Genomic DNA, 15,949 nt, shown 5'->3' with positions numbered 1-15,949 from the left:
TAAAGTGATTGCAAAGTTTAATGATTTAAAGCCCAGTATTTTAAAAATAATCTTAAAAACAGGGGCACTTCAAGTCATTAAACTTTACAAAGACGCTTATTTTTATAAATACTTACTATTTTGTTATGGTAAACAGCCCGCCGATCCTCCACCCGCATCTCCTTCTGTATTTAGCATATCGGTGACAAATCTGGCTTCCTCCAATCGTTGCATGCCCCACGAGCTGGGCGCCAAAGGGGGCACGCAACAATTGGAGGAAGCCAAATTATGTTTAAATATATAAATTTTATCAGAAATAGAAAGAGAGAAGGTATATGAGCTTATTTATCTCCACAGTTAGGGAATTCAGCACTCTTTTAGAAACAATCAAATAATCATGTGACACGGATAACTCAGGTGCAAACAAACTTGTTTATTACCCATTGTATAGGGAGAGCTACCACACAAAATAAGTAAACATGCCTAAAGTAGAAACCGTTCACGTATATAAACATGAGCATAGCTTCCTGCACAAGAAAAAAATCCTGGCCAGGAAAAAGAAAATATAATTGTACACTTTAACCCTTTTGTGCCGGGGTTAACTTGTCTACCTTGGAACAACTGTTCCGATGTAAACAAATTGAAATCTCGCGATTGTGCACGTGGCCACAAGATTTCAATGATGGGATTTCGTCAAGGGGCGTCCCTATGATGCTAGGCACGCCCTCCAGACCGCGATCCCATCAGGGAAGCGCCAGTGGCTTCAGGGAAGCCAAGCGGTTATGACGTATTTCGTCCTTCAGCGCTAAAGCCCAGCAAAATTCGAACAAAATACAACGTCCTGACGGCGTTAAAGGGTTAAATCATTTGTTTGTTATTCAGCATAAAACATGGTTTCCTTTGCAACATGATATGTAAACCAGCATTTACAAATGGACCGTGGTAAACACTGCACTCGAGGTCCCAGCTGACACAGCAGGACAGATAGGAGAGGGAACTCTTCACTTACTTCCTTTTCCACATATGACCTCACACATCCCCAGTCACCTTACTGTAAGACTTTTTAAGGAATGGCCAGTGGCATAAAGGGATCCAAGCAATCGTGAGACCTCAGACTCTTTCCTTGCTGCTCCACACTCGCAGTTTAACTTCAGTATGTACTGACACACCGCCCACTGTGATGTCACTCCAGGCACTTCTTAAATAAATAAATAAATAAATTCCTTTCTGGATATAAAAATCAGAAAGGCGGGTGGCTGTATAGTGAGCGAGAATTCTAGAAAGGACACGGCTACAAACAGTATTCTGTTAGCATCTAGTGCTCGCCCTGCCCCCCCTGATTAGGGGCATTCTGACTGGACAATTCCTAAGATTGAAAAGGAATTAATTGTTCCTCAAATAAGAAATTTGAGGTACATGCCCAGAGCATGAAAGAAAGATCCAAGGCCAGGGGATATTCCTCAAGGTCTGTAACAGAAGCTTTTACAAGAGCCAAAAAAAACCCCGAATGATTTAAAGTGTACAATTATATTTTCTTTCTCCAACATTGGTGTGTCCGGTCCACGGTGTCATCCATTACTTGTGGGATATTCTCCTCCCCCACAGGGAAAGGCAAGGAGAGCACACAGCAAGAGCTGTCCATATAGTCCCTCCTAGGCTCCGCCCCCCCAGTCATTCTCCTTGCCGCTCTGAACAAGTAGCATTTCCTCGGGGATGGTGAGGAGTTTGTGGTGTTTAGTTGTAGTTTTTTATTCTTCTATCAAGAGTTTGTTATTTTAAAATAGTGCTGGTATGTACTATTTACTCTGAAACAGAAAGAGATGAAGAGTTCTGTTTGTGAGAGGAAGATGATTTTAGCAGCAGTTACTAAAATCGTTTGCTGTTTCCACATAGGACTGTTGAGATGAGATAACTTCAGTTGGGGGAAACAGTTAGCAGGCTCTTCTGCTTAAGGTATGACTAGCCATTTTCTAACAAGACTGTGTAATGCTGGAAGGCTGTCATTTTTCCCTCATGGGGATCGGTAAGCCATTTTCTTAGTCTCAAACAGAATAAAGGGCTTAATATGGGCTATAAACTGGTAGACACTTTTAGGGGCTAAATTGATTGCTTTATTTAAGTATTATATGCAGTTTGAAGTTGAATTTCACACTTTTATAACATTGGGGAACGTTTTTAGCACCAGGCACTTGTTAAGACACCTTCCCAGTCAGGAAGGGCCTTTCTCTGTAGTAGGCAGAGCCTCATTTTCGCGCCATTACTGTGCAGTTAATTTTGAGTTCAGTACATGCAGCTGCATGTGTGAGGGTCTGGAATCCACTAAAAACGTTCCTAGAAGGCTTCATTTGGTATCATATACCCCCCTGGGATTGGTGAAGTTGCAGCAAAGGCTGTGGCTGGGACTGTAAGGGGGTTAAAATTAAAAACGGCTCCGGTTTCCACATTTTAAGGGTTAACAGCTTGAAAATTGGGGTGCAATACTTTGAATGTATTAAGACACTGTGGTGAAAATTTGGTAAAGATTGGATAATTCCTTCCTAGTTTTTCACATATTCAGTAATAAAGTGTGCCCTGTTTAACATTTAAAGAGACAGTAACGGTTTTGTTTTAAAACGGTTTTTGTGCTTTATTAACCAGTTTAAGCCTGTTTAACATGTCTGTACCTTCAGATAGATCATGTTCTGTATGTATGGTAGCCAATGTGGTTCCCCCTTCAAATATATGTGATAATTGTGCCATAGCGTCCAAACAAAGTAAGGACAGAACTGTCACAAATTGTAAAGTTGCCCAGGATGATTCCTCAGATGAAGGAAGTAGACATAGTTCTACATCATCTCCTTCTGTGTCTATACCAGTTATGCCCGCGCAGGCGACCCCTAGTACTTCTAGCGCGCCAATGCTTGTTACTATACAGTAATTGACGGCAGCAATGGATAACTCCATAGCTAATATTTTATCCAAAATGCCAGCATTTCAGAGAAAGCGCGATTGCTCTGTTTTAAACACTGTAGAGCAGGAGGGCGCTGATGATAATTTTTCTGTCATACCCTCACACCAATCTGAAGTGGCAGTGAGGGAGGGTTTGTCAGATGGGGAAATTTCTGATACAGGAAGAATTTCTCAGCAGGCAGAACCTGATGTTGTGACATTTAAATTTAAATTAGAGCATCTCCGCGCATTACTTAAGGAGGTGCTATCTACTCTGGATGATTGTGACAATCTGGTCAACCCAGAAAAATTGTGCAAGATGGACAGTTCCTTGAGGTCCCGGTGCACCCTGATGCTTTTCCGATACCTAAACGGGTGGCGGACATAGTGAATAAGGAGTGGGAGAAGCCAGGCATACCTTTTGTCCCTCCTCCTATATTTAAGAAATTGTTCCCTATGGTCGACCCCAGGAAGGACACATGGCAAACAGTCCCTAAGGTCGAGGGCGAGTTTTCTACTCTAGCCAAGCGCACGACCATTCCTATTGAGGACAATTGTGCTTTCAAAGATCCTATGGATTAAAAATTGGAGGGTTTGCTTAAAAAGATTTTTGTACAGCAAGGTTACCTCCTTCAACCTATTTCGTGCATTATTCCTGTCACTACAGCGGCGGGGTTCTGGTTCGAGGAACTGGAAAAGTCGCTCAGTAGGGAGACTCCGTATGAGGAAGTCATGGATATAATTTACGCACTTAAGTTAGCTAATTCCTTTATTTTAGACGCCGCTTTGCAGTTAGCGAGGTTAGCGGCAAAAAAATCAGGGTTTACAATTGTGGCGCGCAGAGCGCTCTGGCTAAGAATAAGTCCAATTTTCGTTCCTTTCGTAATTTCAGGAACGGACCGGCTTCCAAATCGGCAGCCTCTAGACAAGAGGGTAACGCTTCCCAGACTAAACCAGCTTGGAAATCAATGCAAGGCTGGAACAAGGGTAAACAGGCCAAGAAGCCTGCTGCTGCTACCAAGACAGCATGAAGAGGTAGCCCCCGATCCGGAACCGGATCTAGTAGGGGGCAGACTCTCTCTCTCTCTTTGCTCAGGCTTGGGCAAGAGATGTTCAGGATCCCTGGGCACTAGAAATAGTCTCTCAGGGTTATCTTCAAGAATTCAAGGAACTACCCCCAAGGGGAAGGTTCCACATGTCTCACTTATCTTCAAACCAAGTTAAGAGACAGGCATTCTTACATTGTGTAGAAGACCTGTTAAAGATGGGAGTGATACACCCAGTTCCAACTGTGGAACAAGGTCAGGGGTTTTACTCAAATCTGTTTGTAGTTCCCAAAAAAAGAGGGAACTTTCAGACCAATTCTGGATTTAAAAATTCTAAACAAATTTCTCAGAGTGCCATCGTTCAAAATGGAAACTATTCGAACGATTTTACCTACAATCCAGGAGGGTCAATTTATGACTACTGTGGATCTAAAGGATGCGTATCTGCATATTCCTATCCACAAAGATCATCATCAGTTCCTAAGGTTCGCCTTTCTGGACAAACATTACCTATTGTGGCTCTCCCATTCGGACTAGCCACTGCTCCAAGGATTTTCACAAAGGTGCTTGGGTCCCTTCTAGCGGTTCTAAGACCCAGGGGCTTTGCAGTGGCATCTTACTTGGACGACATCCTAATTCAGGCGTCGTCTCTTTCAAAGACAAAGGCTCACACAGACATTGTTCTAGCCTTTCTCAGATCTCACGGGTGGTAGGTGAACATAGAAAAAAGTTCCCCGTCTCCGTCAACAAGAGTCCCTTTCTTGGGAACAATAATAGATTCTTTAGAAATGAAGATTTTCCTGACAGATGTCAGAGAGTCAAAGCTTCTAAACGCTTTTCAAGTTCTTCACTCTGTTTCTACGGCCTTCCATAGCTCAGTGCATGGAAGTAGTAGGGTTGATGGTTGCAGCACTGGACATAGTTCCATTTGCGCGAATTCATCTAAGACCATTACAACTGTGCATGCTCAAACAGTGGAATGGGGACTATACAGACTTGTCTCCAGTGATTCAAGTAGATCAGAAGACCAGAGACTCACTCCGTTGGTGGCTGACCAGGATCACCTGTCCCAGGGAATGAGCTTCCGCAGACCAGAGTGGGTCATTGTCACGACCGACGCCAGTCTATTAGCCTGGGGCGCGGTCTGGGATTCCCTGAAAGCTCAGGGTCTATGGTCTCGGGAAGAGTCTCTTCTACCGATAAACATTCTGGAACTGAGAGCGATATTCAATGCTCTCCGGGCTTGGCCTCAACTAGCAAAGGCCAGATTCATAAGATTCCAATCAGACAACATGATGACTGTTGCTTACTTCAACCATCAGGGGGGAACAAGGAGTTCCCTGGCGATGAGAGAGGTGACCAAGATCATCAAATGGGCGGAGGATCACTCCTGCCACCTGTCTGCGATCCACATCCCAGGAGTGGAAAACTGGGAGGCGGATTATCTGAGTCGTCAGACCTTTCATCCGGGGGAGTGGGAACTCCACCCGGAGGTGTTTGCCCAGTAGACCCAATTATGGGGCATTCCAGACATGGATCTGATGGCGTCTCGTCAGAACTTCAAGGTTCCTTGCTACGGGTCCAGATCCAGGGATCCCAAGGCGACTCTAGTGGATGCATTAGTGGCGCCTTGGACTTTCAACCTAGCTTATGCGTTTCCTCCGTTCCCTCTCATTCCCAGGCTGGTAGCCAGGATCAAACAGGAGAAGGCCTCGTGATTTTGATAGCTCCTGCATGGCCACGCAGGACTTGGTATGCAGACCTGGTGAATATGTCATCGGCTCCACCATGGAAGCTATCTTTGAGACAGGATCTTCTAGTACAAGGTCCATTCGAACATCCAAATTTAGTTTCTCTCCAGCTGACTGCTTGGAAATTGAACGCTTGATTTTGTCTAAGCGTGGGTTTTCGGATTCTGTGATAGATACTCTGGTACAAGCCAGAAAACCTGTGACTAGAAAGATTACCATAAAATATGGAAAAGATATATCTGTTGGTGTGAATCCAAGGGATTCTCATGGAGTAAGATTAAAATTCCTAGGATCCTTTCCTTTCTCCAAGAAGGTTTGGATAAGGGATTATCAGCGAGTTCTCTAAAAGGACAGATTTCTGCTTTATCTGTCTTGTTACACAAACGACTGGCAGCTGTGCCAGATGTTCAAGCTTTTGGTCAGGATCAAGCCTGTTTACAGACCCTTGACTCCTCCCTGGAGTCTAAATTTGGTTCTTTCAGTTCTTCAAGGGGTTCCGTTTGAACCCTTACATTCCATAGATATCAAGTTGTTATCTTGGAAAGTTCTGTTTTTGGTTGCTATTTCTTCTGCTAGAAGAGTTTCTGAATTATCTGCTCTGCAGTGTAATCCGCCCTATCTGGTGTTCCATTCAGATAAGGTTGTTTTGCGTACTAAACCTGGTTTCCTTCCAAAGGTTGTTTCCAACAAGAATATTAACCAGGAAATAGTTGTGCCTTCCTTGTGTCCGAATCCAGTTTCAAAGAAGGAACGCTTGTTTCACAATTTAGATGTAGTCCGTGCTTTAAAGTTCTATTTAGAAACAACAAAGGATTTCAGACAAACGTCTTCTCTGTTTGTCGTTTATTCTGGCAAGAGGAGAGGTCAAAAAAGCTACTGCTACCTCTCTTTCCTTTTGGCTGAAAAGCATCATACGATTGGCTTACGAGACTGCCGGACGGCAGCCTCCTGAACGAATCACAGCTCACTCTACTAGGGCTGTGGCTTCCACATGGGCCTTCAAGAACGAGGCTTCTGTTGATCAGATATGTAAGGCAGCGACCTGGTCTTCTCTGCACACTTTGTCCAAATTCTACAAATTTGATACTTTTGCTTCTTCGGAGGCTATTTTTGGGAGAGAGGTTTTGCAAGCCGTGGTGCCTTCTGTTTAGGTAACCTGATTTGCTCCCTCCCTTCATCCGTGTCCTAAAGCTTTGGTATTGGTTCCCACAAGTAATGGATGACACCGTGGACCGGACACACCAATGTTGGAGAAAACAGAATTTATGCTTACCTGATAAATTACTTTCTCCAACGGTGTGTCCGGTCCACGGCCCTCCCTGGTTTTTTAATCAGGTTTGAAGAATTTATTTCTCTATACACTACAGTCACCACGGCACCCTATAGTTTCTCCTTTTTTTCTCCTAACCGTCGGTCGAATGACTGGGGGGGCGGAGCCTGGGAGGGACTATATGGACAGCTCTTGCTGTGTGCTCTCCTTGCCTTTCCCTGTGGGGGAGGAGAATATCCCACAAGTAATGGATGACACCGTGGACCGGACACACCGTTGGAGAAAGTAATTTATCAGGTAAGCATAAATTCTGTTTTTTCTTGTGCACGAAGATCTGCTCATGTTTATATATGTGGACTGTTTCTACTTTAGGCACGTTTACTTATTTTGTGTGGTAGCTCTCCCTATACATTTGAGCTATCTGTGTCACATGAATGTTTGATTGTTTCTAAAAGAGTGCTGAATTCCCTAAAGGTAAAAGAGGTAAAAAAGCTCATATACCTTCTCTCTTTCTATTGCTGTTTTTGATAAAGTCTTTTTTAGGGTCTGCACCATTACCCTTGAGGGGTGGTTTTTAAAGCTTTTGCTCTTTAGTTATTATAATGTAATTTTAACTGACAATTTTTTCATTCATTTATATATATATATACACACACATACACACACACATGCACACATATATACAGTACATATACACACACACACACACATATATATATACACACACATATATATATATACACATACACACACACATATATATATATATATATATATATACACATATATTTATATATATATATACATACACGCACACATATATACAGTATATATACACACACACATGCACACATATATACAGTACATATACACACATACACACACACATATATATATACACACACATATACATATACACACGCACACATATATACAGTATATATACACACACCAATAATTATTTTAACATAATAAAATATCATATGTAAAACACATTCCATGAGACCTATGCATTTCAGCAATTGGTCATTGGCTCATCGATGTGTTCAGCAAGCTACCAGTAGTGCATTGCTGCTCCTTCAACAAAAGATACCAAGAAAACTAAGTAAATTGAAAAGTTGTTTACAATTGTATGCGCTATCTGAATCCTGAAAAAAAAAAAAAAATAACAAATGACTGTCCCTTTAAGTGTCTCAAAAATGTATATTTTATTATTTACATTATTTATTAATATCATTCTGCAATGTACATTGAGATTATAAAATATCAGTGTTGCATCAGTAGTATACGTTACAAGTGCAGACAAATTTCATGCATTAATTAGGCTTCTTACAGAGTAAACAATATGGATGGTTTATGGGCTGTGTGGCTATTGTTTTGGAGGTTTAAAGTGAAGGTCCATTTTGATGAATTAGTGCCCGGTTTTTAATAAACCTAATAAAAACAAGGGCACTTTAATTTGTCAAAATTGACATTTCACTGTTTTCTTCAAAAACTTACCTTTTAATCCTGGCAGCCGCTCCAGCACTTCCTCCGCCTGTCGCAAGCCGTCTTCGCGGGTCTAAAATGACGAATCTGGCTTCCTCCAATCACAGTGTTGCATCAGGCCAAGATTCCCCCGGGGGGAAGCTGTGATTGGAGGAAGCCTGATTCGTCATTTCTGACGTCTGCAGAGGCTTCTGACGGCCGGGGGAATCGCTGGAGCGGCTGCCAGGATTAAAAGGTAAGTTTTTGAAGAAAACAGTGAAATGTCAATTTTGATGAATTAAAGTGCCCTTGTTTATAATAGGTTTGTTAAAAACCGGGCACTTATTCATCAAAATGGACTTTCACTTTAAGGAATACGAAACCCAAATTGTTTTCATTTGTGATTTAGACAGAATATGCAATTTTAAAAGAGTTTCCAATTTACTTCAATTATCAATTTGCTTTGTTCCCATGATACTCTTTGTTGAAAAGATACCTAGGTAGGAGCACTACATGGCAGGAAATAGTGCTGCCCTCTAGTGCTATTGCAAATGGATACCATTCTCTCAAATCCACTGCCATATAGTGCTCCAGAAATGGGCTGGCTCCTAAGTTTACATCCCTGCTTTTTTTAAACAAAAGATACCAAGAGAACAAAGAAGCATTAGATAATAGAAGTAAATTAGAAAGTTGTTTAAAATCACCTGCTCTATCTGGATCATGGAAAAAAAATGTTGGGTTTCATATCCTATAAATATTAGGCTGGTCCAACAAAGAATTCATATTCTTTATAAAAAAATTATAATCTTGGAATGCAGGTTTCATACAAGTGTTTCCCTTAAAAGTCAAAAATAGTTTTGCTTTAAAAGGAAAAAAAAACATGGAAAATTACAATTTAGTAGAATATTTTATTATTAAGCAAATACAGGTAGCCCTCAGTTTACGCTGGGGTTAGGTTCCAGAAGGAATGGTTGTAAATCGAAACCGTTGTATATTGAAACCCAGTTTATAATGTAAGTCAATGGGAAGTGAGGGAGATAGGCTCCAGGCCCCTCTCAAAATTGTCATAAGTAACACCTAATACATTATTTTTGAAGCTTTGAAATGAAGACTTTAAATGCTAGACAGCATTATAAACCTAATAAAATAATCACACAACACAGAATATATAATTAAACTAAGTTAAATGAACAAAAACATTTGCTAAAGAGCATTATAAACCTAATAAAATAATCACACAACACAGACTTCACTTGCATTTTTCTGCAAACAGTTCTTTCTATGCATTCCAATCTGGACTGATTTATAGACAGGAAGATCTTGTTCCTTTTGAAATCTGCTCAATAGCTCAGGTCTGGTTAAACTGATTAATTTCAGCTTGCTTGGCTTTGCTGCAACACAAGCGGACAGCTCCACCTACTGGCTATTTTAATAAATGCACTGTTTCTCAATGCTTTTCAATAGCAGTCACATGACTGGGAAAAAAAGGTTGTTATTCTGAAACGGTGTAAATTGAACCGTTGTAAAACGAGGGCCACCTGTATTAATTTATAACTATGTGCTTAGCTCTGCAAATGGTTTATACACATAGTTAAAGTTGCTTGTAAGAGCCACAGTGCATTGGCACTCCTAAGTAGGACAATATCTGTGAGCCAATCGGGAGTGACATACTCAGGTAGCTTCCAATCATCAGCCATATCCTGATTAGAAAAGGCGCAGGGGTTAAACATATGATTATTAAACTTTATTATAACTTATGTCATTTTAAAACTAAAAATGTAGTTTTGGTAAAATGCTGTATTTATATCCAACAGGAACATTAGTGAACATATTAATTCTATAGCACCTGTAAGGGAGATACAACTCAAATTACCAATGGAGCTATTTGGTCTCAGATAAGAATAACATTCATAAAATCATTGTATAATTCTAACTTTTATTGCGCTTACGCAATCGCGTTTACTTACAACTTGTAATATGAGAGCTACACCCGACCAGCGCAAACGGACACAATAAACCCCTTTTTGCTTGCGTGGGATTTGTAATCTGGCCTTATATTGGGGCCAACAGCTCCACCTGTTATTTGAGTTATATGTCCTACTAAAATAATTACGTAATTGTATTGTTACATGCAGTCTGCCAGAAGCTTCAGAAAAACTGGGAAATTATTTCGTGTTTCTAATATTTGTGTTCTATTTTATACAGATGGGATAGTGAAGCCAATATTAAACTTTAATGATATAAACTGAGCATGCAATTTTAAACAACCCTACAGATAACTTCTATTATCTAATTTGCTTTGTTTTTTTAGTATCATTTGTTTAAAAGCATACCAAGGTATGCTTAGGAGCGGTAATGCACTACTGTCAGCTAGCTGCTGATTGGTGGCTGCAAACATATGCTTCTTTTCATTGGCTCACCAATGTGTTCTGTTTGTTGACAGCAGTGCATTGCTGTTCTTTCAACAAAGTATACTAGAAATATGACGCAAATTTGATAATAGAACTAATAGATAAAACAAGTAAATTTAAGTTTAAAATGGTATGCTGTATCTGAACTGTGAAAGGAAATATTTGGGTTTCATGTCCCGTTAAAGGGATGTCAATTTTTTATTTTTTTTGTAATACATACATTTTATTAAATATAAGAGCTCTATAAACCTTTTGTGTTGTAGCTAGTTAATAGATCCACCTTCGCTAATTTTCACTTTCTCCAGTCTATCAGTTGGAACAAACAGGTAGTGGGGTAGATCCAATACTGTCAGGCCAGCCTATTCAATCTCACAAATCTTTCTACAGAGAACATTTAACAAATAATGTAAAGTTGGATGACATTTAACAAAAGGATCGTTACAATAGAAGTTGACGAGACTGGAAATTTTGGAAAGGCTGTTAGTTAATTTATCCCACTGTCACGATGGAGGATGATAAAACGTACGCTATGCATGCTTCAGCATAGCTCATAAGATTTGTAGGGTTCAGAATGATTATTTAAAAAGGTCATGATTTATGCATGCTCTTTGTACTTCCTGCTTTTTAGAGCATAATCTTGATGCCAGCTTGGTGTAACAAAAAAGTAGCACAATGCTGCAAAACAGCCGCCCATATGAAAGAGCAAACCTCTAAAATTAATATCTGAATTAACAAAATGTGAATTTGTTTTGGATGAAAGTTCCTAGAGTTTTTGTATTATTTTTTTGGCGGAAAGGGCTCCTTAAGCAGACTCAGTTGGAAAGCAAGGATTGCTGGGATTGGTAGTTCCTTTGGCTTTTTAAACTCGTCCTTCTCTTTCCGCAAAGCCCTCATGACATCCACAGGGTCAGTTTTACCGGTGAATTTCTTGACAGATTCTTCCCTATAATTTATATAGAAACAAATCACATAACATGACCACATCACAGACTCTTGTATCTTCCACCAGTAACAGTTGCCAACTTTATTGGAAAATAATAACATACTAACCTTACTAATTAGCTTAAAAGGGGCAGTACACAACCTGTAATTACAACATTGTTCTGGAGTCTTAAACTAGATTAACAGATCAGCAGAGCTGTAATGTTATTTGAACATATTAACACCTTCCATGCTGCTACTGTTTTTTTTTTTAATGGTCAAATTCTACCGCCTGTCGTCATTGTAATAACAAAATCTCCATTGTTTGGCTTCCACATAAATAATAAGAAACTGCAAATGATATACAGATATGTGACATGGTTAGGCTTGTAATGCCTGCTAAGTGCTCTTTCAGGTTTCAGGACTTGAAATACCAACAACTTCAGACTTAAATTACAGGAAAAGGAGACAAAATAAGGAAAATATATTGCAAACTTATTCTACTACACATAACTAAAGATTTTAAAGGGATATGAAACCCAAACAAATATTTTGTGATTTAGACAGCACATACCATTTAAAAAAAAGTTTCCAATTGACTTCAATTATCAAATTTGCTTAGTTTTCATAATATTAGGCAGGCATCTCGAGCACTATATGGCAGGCAATAGTGCTACCATCTAGTGCTCTAGCAAATGGATAACATTCTTGCAAAACTACTGCCATATAGTTCTCCAGAAAGGGGCCGGCTCCTAAGCATATGTTCCTGCTTTTCTACAAATGATATGAAAAGAAGCAAACAAAATTAATAGAAGTAAGTTAGAAAGTTGTTAAATATCACATGCTTTATCTGTACCACGAAAGAAACATTTTGGACTTCATATCCCTTTAAATAAAAACGTCAAGGTATGTACTGTCCCATTAAAGGGATGTGAAAGTCAATAATATGCTGCACAGCCCCACCGTGTTATGAAAGACTAACATTTTATTGGTGCTGCGTGTGCATGCGCAGGTATGTTGCATGCACACTGTATACTTACCAACTGCTGACAGGTAAGCATATATATTTATTTATTTTAAAAAAAAGGTTAAACCAGATACAATTTTTGTCTCTTTAATTATATAACAGGAATTGGCCAATAAAATAAGTGTGGCAAACCTTCCAGCTATTTATTTTCAGTAGGATTGTACCTAATAAAATCTTATGGAACATTACAAGTAACTACATATTGTATAGATAAACTGGTCTTTATACAATAGATTGCCCATCATGCAGGGCCAAAGGTGCACATTGATACTCACTTGACTCTCATGAATGGGTTATAAAGAAACTCCTCTTCAAGGCTGGAGGGGACTGTAGGAATGTCATCGTCATCTCGATCCTGTGAAAAAGAAAATGACAGATTTAGATGGTGCTGACCTTAGGATAAAAAACATAACATGCCTATATGCAGCCACTTGGGATAGAGCTAAAGTTCCTGATATCATTATAAAAAGGGACAATGAACACAAAAGAAAAAAAATCAAGTTTCAAGTCCCTTTAAAGGACACAAGTGTTGCTTTTTCAGTAAGTATATGCTTCAGCCTAACGAACTGGAGCATTTTTATTTCTTTTACGAGATATGACGAGTCCACGGATTTCATCCTTACTTGTGGGATATTGCCTCCTGGTCAGCAGGAAGTGGCAAAGAGCTCCACAGCAGAGCTGCATATATAGTCCCTCCCCCTCTAGTCATTCTCTTTGCCTGTGTTAGTGATAGGAAGAGGTAAAGTGAGGTGTTTAGTTTAGATTTTTCAATCAAGAGTTTTTTGTTTTTAAATGCTCCCAAAGTGTACTATTTTATTACAGAGCAGCCTCAAGTAGTCTTTTTAGACTGTGGGAACTGGTGGATTTTTGTCTCCACTGTGCCTCCCAGAATTGTGCTGCGTGATGTACAAAGTCTTAAACAATCTTAACTAAGACTTTTTCTGTTTCATAGGACCTCAGGAGGATATGGAGCACCTCTTGACACTTTGAAAACTCGGCATAAAGTAAGTGCAGTTCTTTTATTCTGGGGAAAGAATATCGCAGATGGACTGTATTTTTCCTATGCTGGGGATTGGTATGTAAGTGCAACTCAGAACCAGACACTCTAGTGATTTTTTAACTAGAAGCGCTGGTATACATATACAACATGACATAAGGTACCAAGTTCTCTGAATAAGTTTAATTAAATGGGAGAAATTGGTGACTATTGTGTATATACTTTCTAGACATTCAGGCGTGTGTGCCTTGAAAGTGCTAGGGAGTTGTGTGTGGGGCCATTGTTATGGAGCTGGACGGTACTCAATGTTTTTGACACAAGATTTTACAGTTGTCTGTACGTTCTTTTTGTGATATGTTTATTCCGGAGTGTATACGAATACTATTTTCTCCGGTTAATGGCGGACGTTACTTATTTGCATAGAGCATATTGCGTTACGCCCACGAGGGGCGGAGCTAGATTTTGCACGCTTTCATAGCGCAGTTCAGTTGGTAATAACTCGATCGTCTGAGCTTTCTAGCCTGTTCTTTCGGATATGTATGTGATTTTCATTGTCCGGTCACAGGTGCAGGTAGGAGCCGCAGCAGAGCTGCGGCGAGGTTGACAAAGTGTTTATTACTAAGAACAGTTTATGCCTTATAATTGTGGATGATTACAAAGTTATAATTCACGGTGTAAGAAGGGAAGGTTTTTTATTAGAAACTTCTCCTTTGCAAAGGAATTCGGATTATGTTATTTTAAAAAAGTAAAAAAGACGGACATATATGTGATTTGCGTCTTAAAGACACAGTACTCAATATATTTATTTTTACAATAGATTTCTGTGGGTACTCATTTTTTTTTCACATTGTTATGATGGATGAACATAGTGTTTACATGCCATTGTGGAACCCCCTGTTACACTTTGTCCCTCATATATTACTAGGGCATTACAGTGTAATGAACACATTTTCTTATCTGATGATAATAATGATTGTACTCAGGATGATGAGGTCCAGGATAAAACTCAATCCCAAGCATCTCAGCCCATAACGCCCACACAAGCGACGCCATGTTCTTCGTCAGTGTCTGCATCATTCACTCTGCAGGATATGGCTACAGTTATGTCCTCAACCCTTACAGAGGTGTTATCTAAGTTACCAGTACTACAGGGTAAACGTAGTAGAATAGAGACCCAGGTAGTTCAGGCGACTTCTGACTCCTTGATGGCGATCTCCGATCTTCCCTCCCAGGACTCTGAAGCGGGGGGGTAGGGAGATTTTATCAGAAGGAGAACTGTCTGACTCAGGTAGTGCATTACCTAAAACAGATTCGGACGTGATGTCCTAAAGATTTAAGCTTGAACACCTTCGCCTGTTATTGCGGGAGGTTTTGTTAACTCTGGACGACTGTGACTCTTTTGTAGTCCCTCCAGAAAAATTGTGTAAGATGGACAGATATTTGAAAGTTCCTACTTACGCTGATGTTTTTCCAATTCCCAAACGAATTTTGGAAATTATTAACAAGGAATGGGAAAGGCCAGGTATTCCTTTCTCTCCTTCCCCTATATTTAAGAAAATGTACCCTTTACCTGACACCATTAGGGATGTCTGGCAAACTATTCCTAAGGTGGAGGGAGCTATTTCTACTCTAGCTAATGCGTACAACTATTCCTATTGAGGACAGTTGTGCTTTCAAGGACCCTATGGATAAGAAGTTGGAGGGTCTTCTAAAAAAGCTGTTTGTTCACCAACGGTTTCTGTTGCAACCAACGGCCTGCATTGTACCAGTTACAACTGCGGCTGCCTTTTGGTTTGATGCCCTAGAAGAGTCTCTTAAAACTGAGACTCCTTTGGAGGAAATAGTGGATAGAATCAAGGCCCTTAAACTAGCCAATTCCTTTGTTACAGACGCCGCTTTTCAGATTACCAAGTTGGCGGCTAAGAATGCAGGTTTGGCCATTGTAGCACGCAGAGCCCTATGGTTGAAATCCTGGTCTGCGGATGTATCCTCTAGCTATCCCTTTCAAAGGAAGGACTTTATTTGGGCCTGAATTGAAAGAGATTATCTCTGACATTACGGGAGGTAAGGGTCATCTCCTTCCTCAGGACAAGACGTCCAAACAAAGGAGACAGAGTAATTTTCGTTCCTTTCGAAATTTCAAGGGTGTCTC

The 15,949-nt window shown here is 40.0% G+C and overlaps 1 protein-coding gene across 1 annotated transcript in view; it reads right to left on the bottom strand.

Moving 5' to 3' along the window:
* Positions 1-9,329: 9,329 nt before the first annotated feature.
* Positions 9,330-15,949, bottom strand: part of HAGHL (hydroxyacylglutathione hydrolase like) — a 34,240-nt gene continuing 27,620 nt past the window's right edge. The window contains exons 8-9 of the mRNA XM_053695243.1: positions 13,076-13,155; positions 9,330-11,795 (exon numbers count right to left, since the gene is read on the bottom strand). Of these exons, the coding sequence (XP_053551218.1) occupies positions 11,630-11,795; positions 13,076-13,155 (246 nt within the window). The 3' untranslated portion in view covers positions 9,330-11,629. The remainder of the gene's footprint in view (positions 11,796-13,075; positions 13,156-15,949) is intronic.

The sequence above is a fragment of the Bombina bombina genome, chromosome 11, assembly GCF_027579735.1.
Source record: "Bombina bombina isolate aBomBom1 chromosome 11, aBomBom1.pri, whole genome shotgun sequence".
In the NCBI taxonomy this organism is placed as follows: Eukaryota; Metazoa; Chordata; class Amphibia; order Anura; family Bombinatoridae; genus Bombina; species Bombina bombina.
Note: the sequence above shows the minus strand (reverse complement) of the source record. Positions and strands in the feature narration are given on the sequence as shown.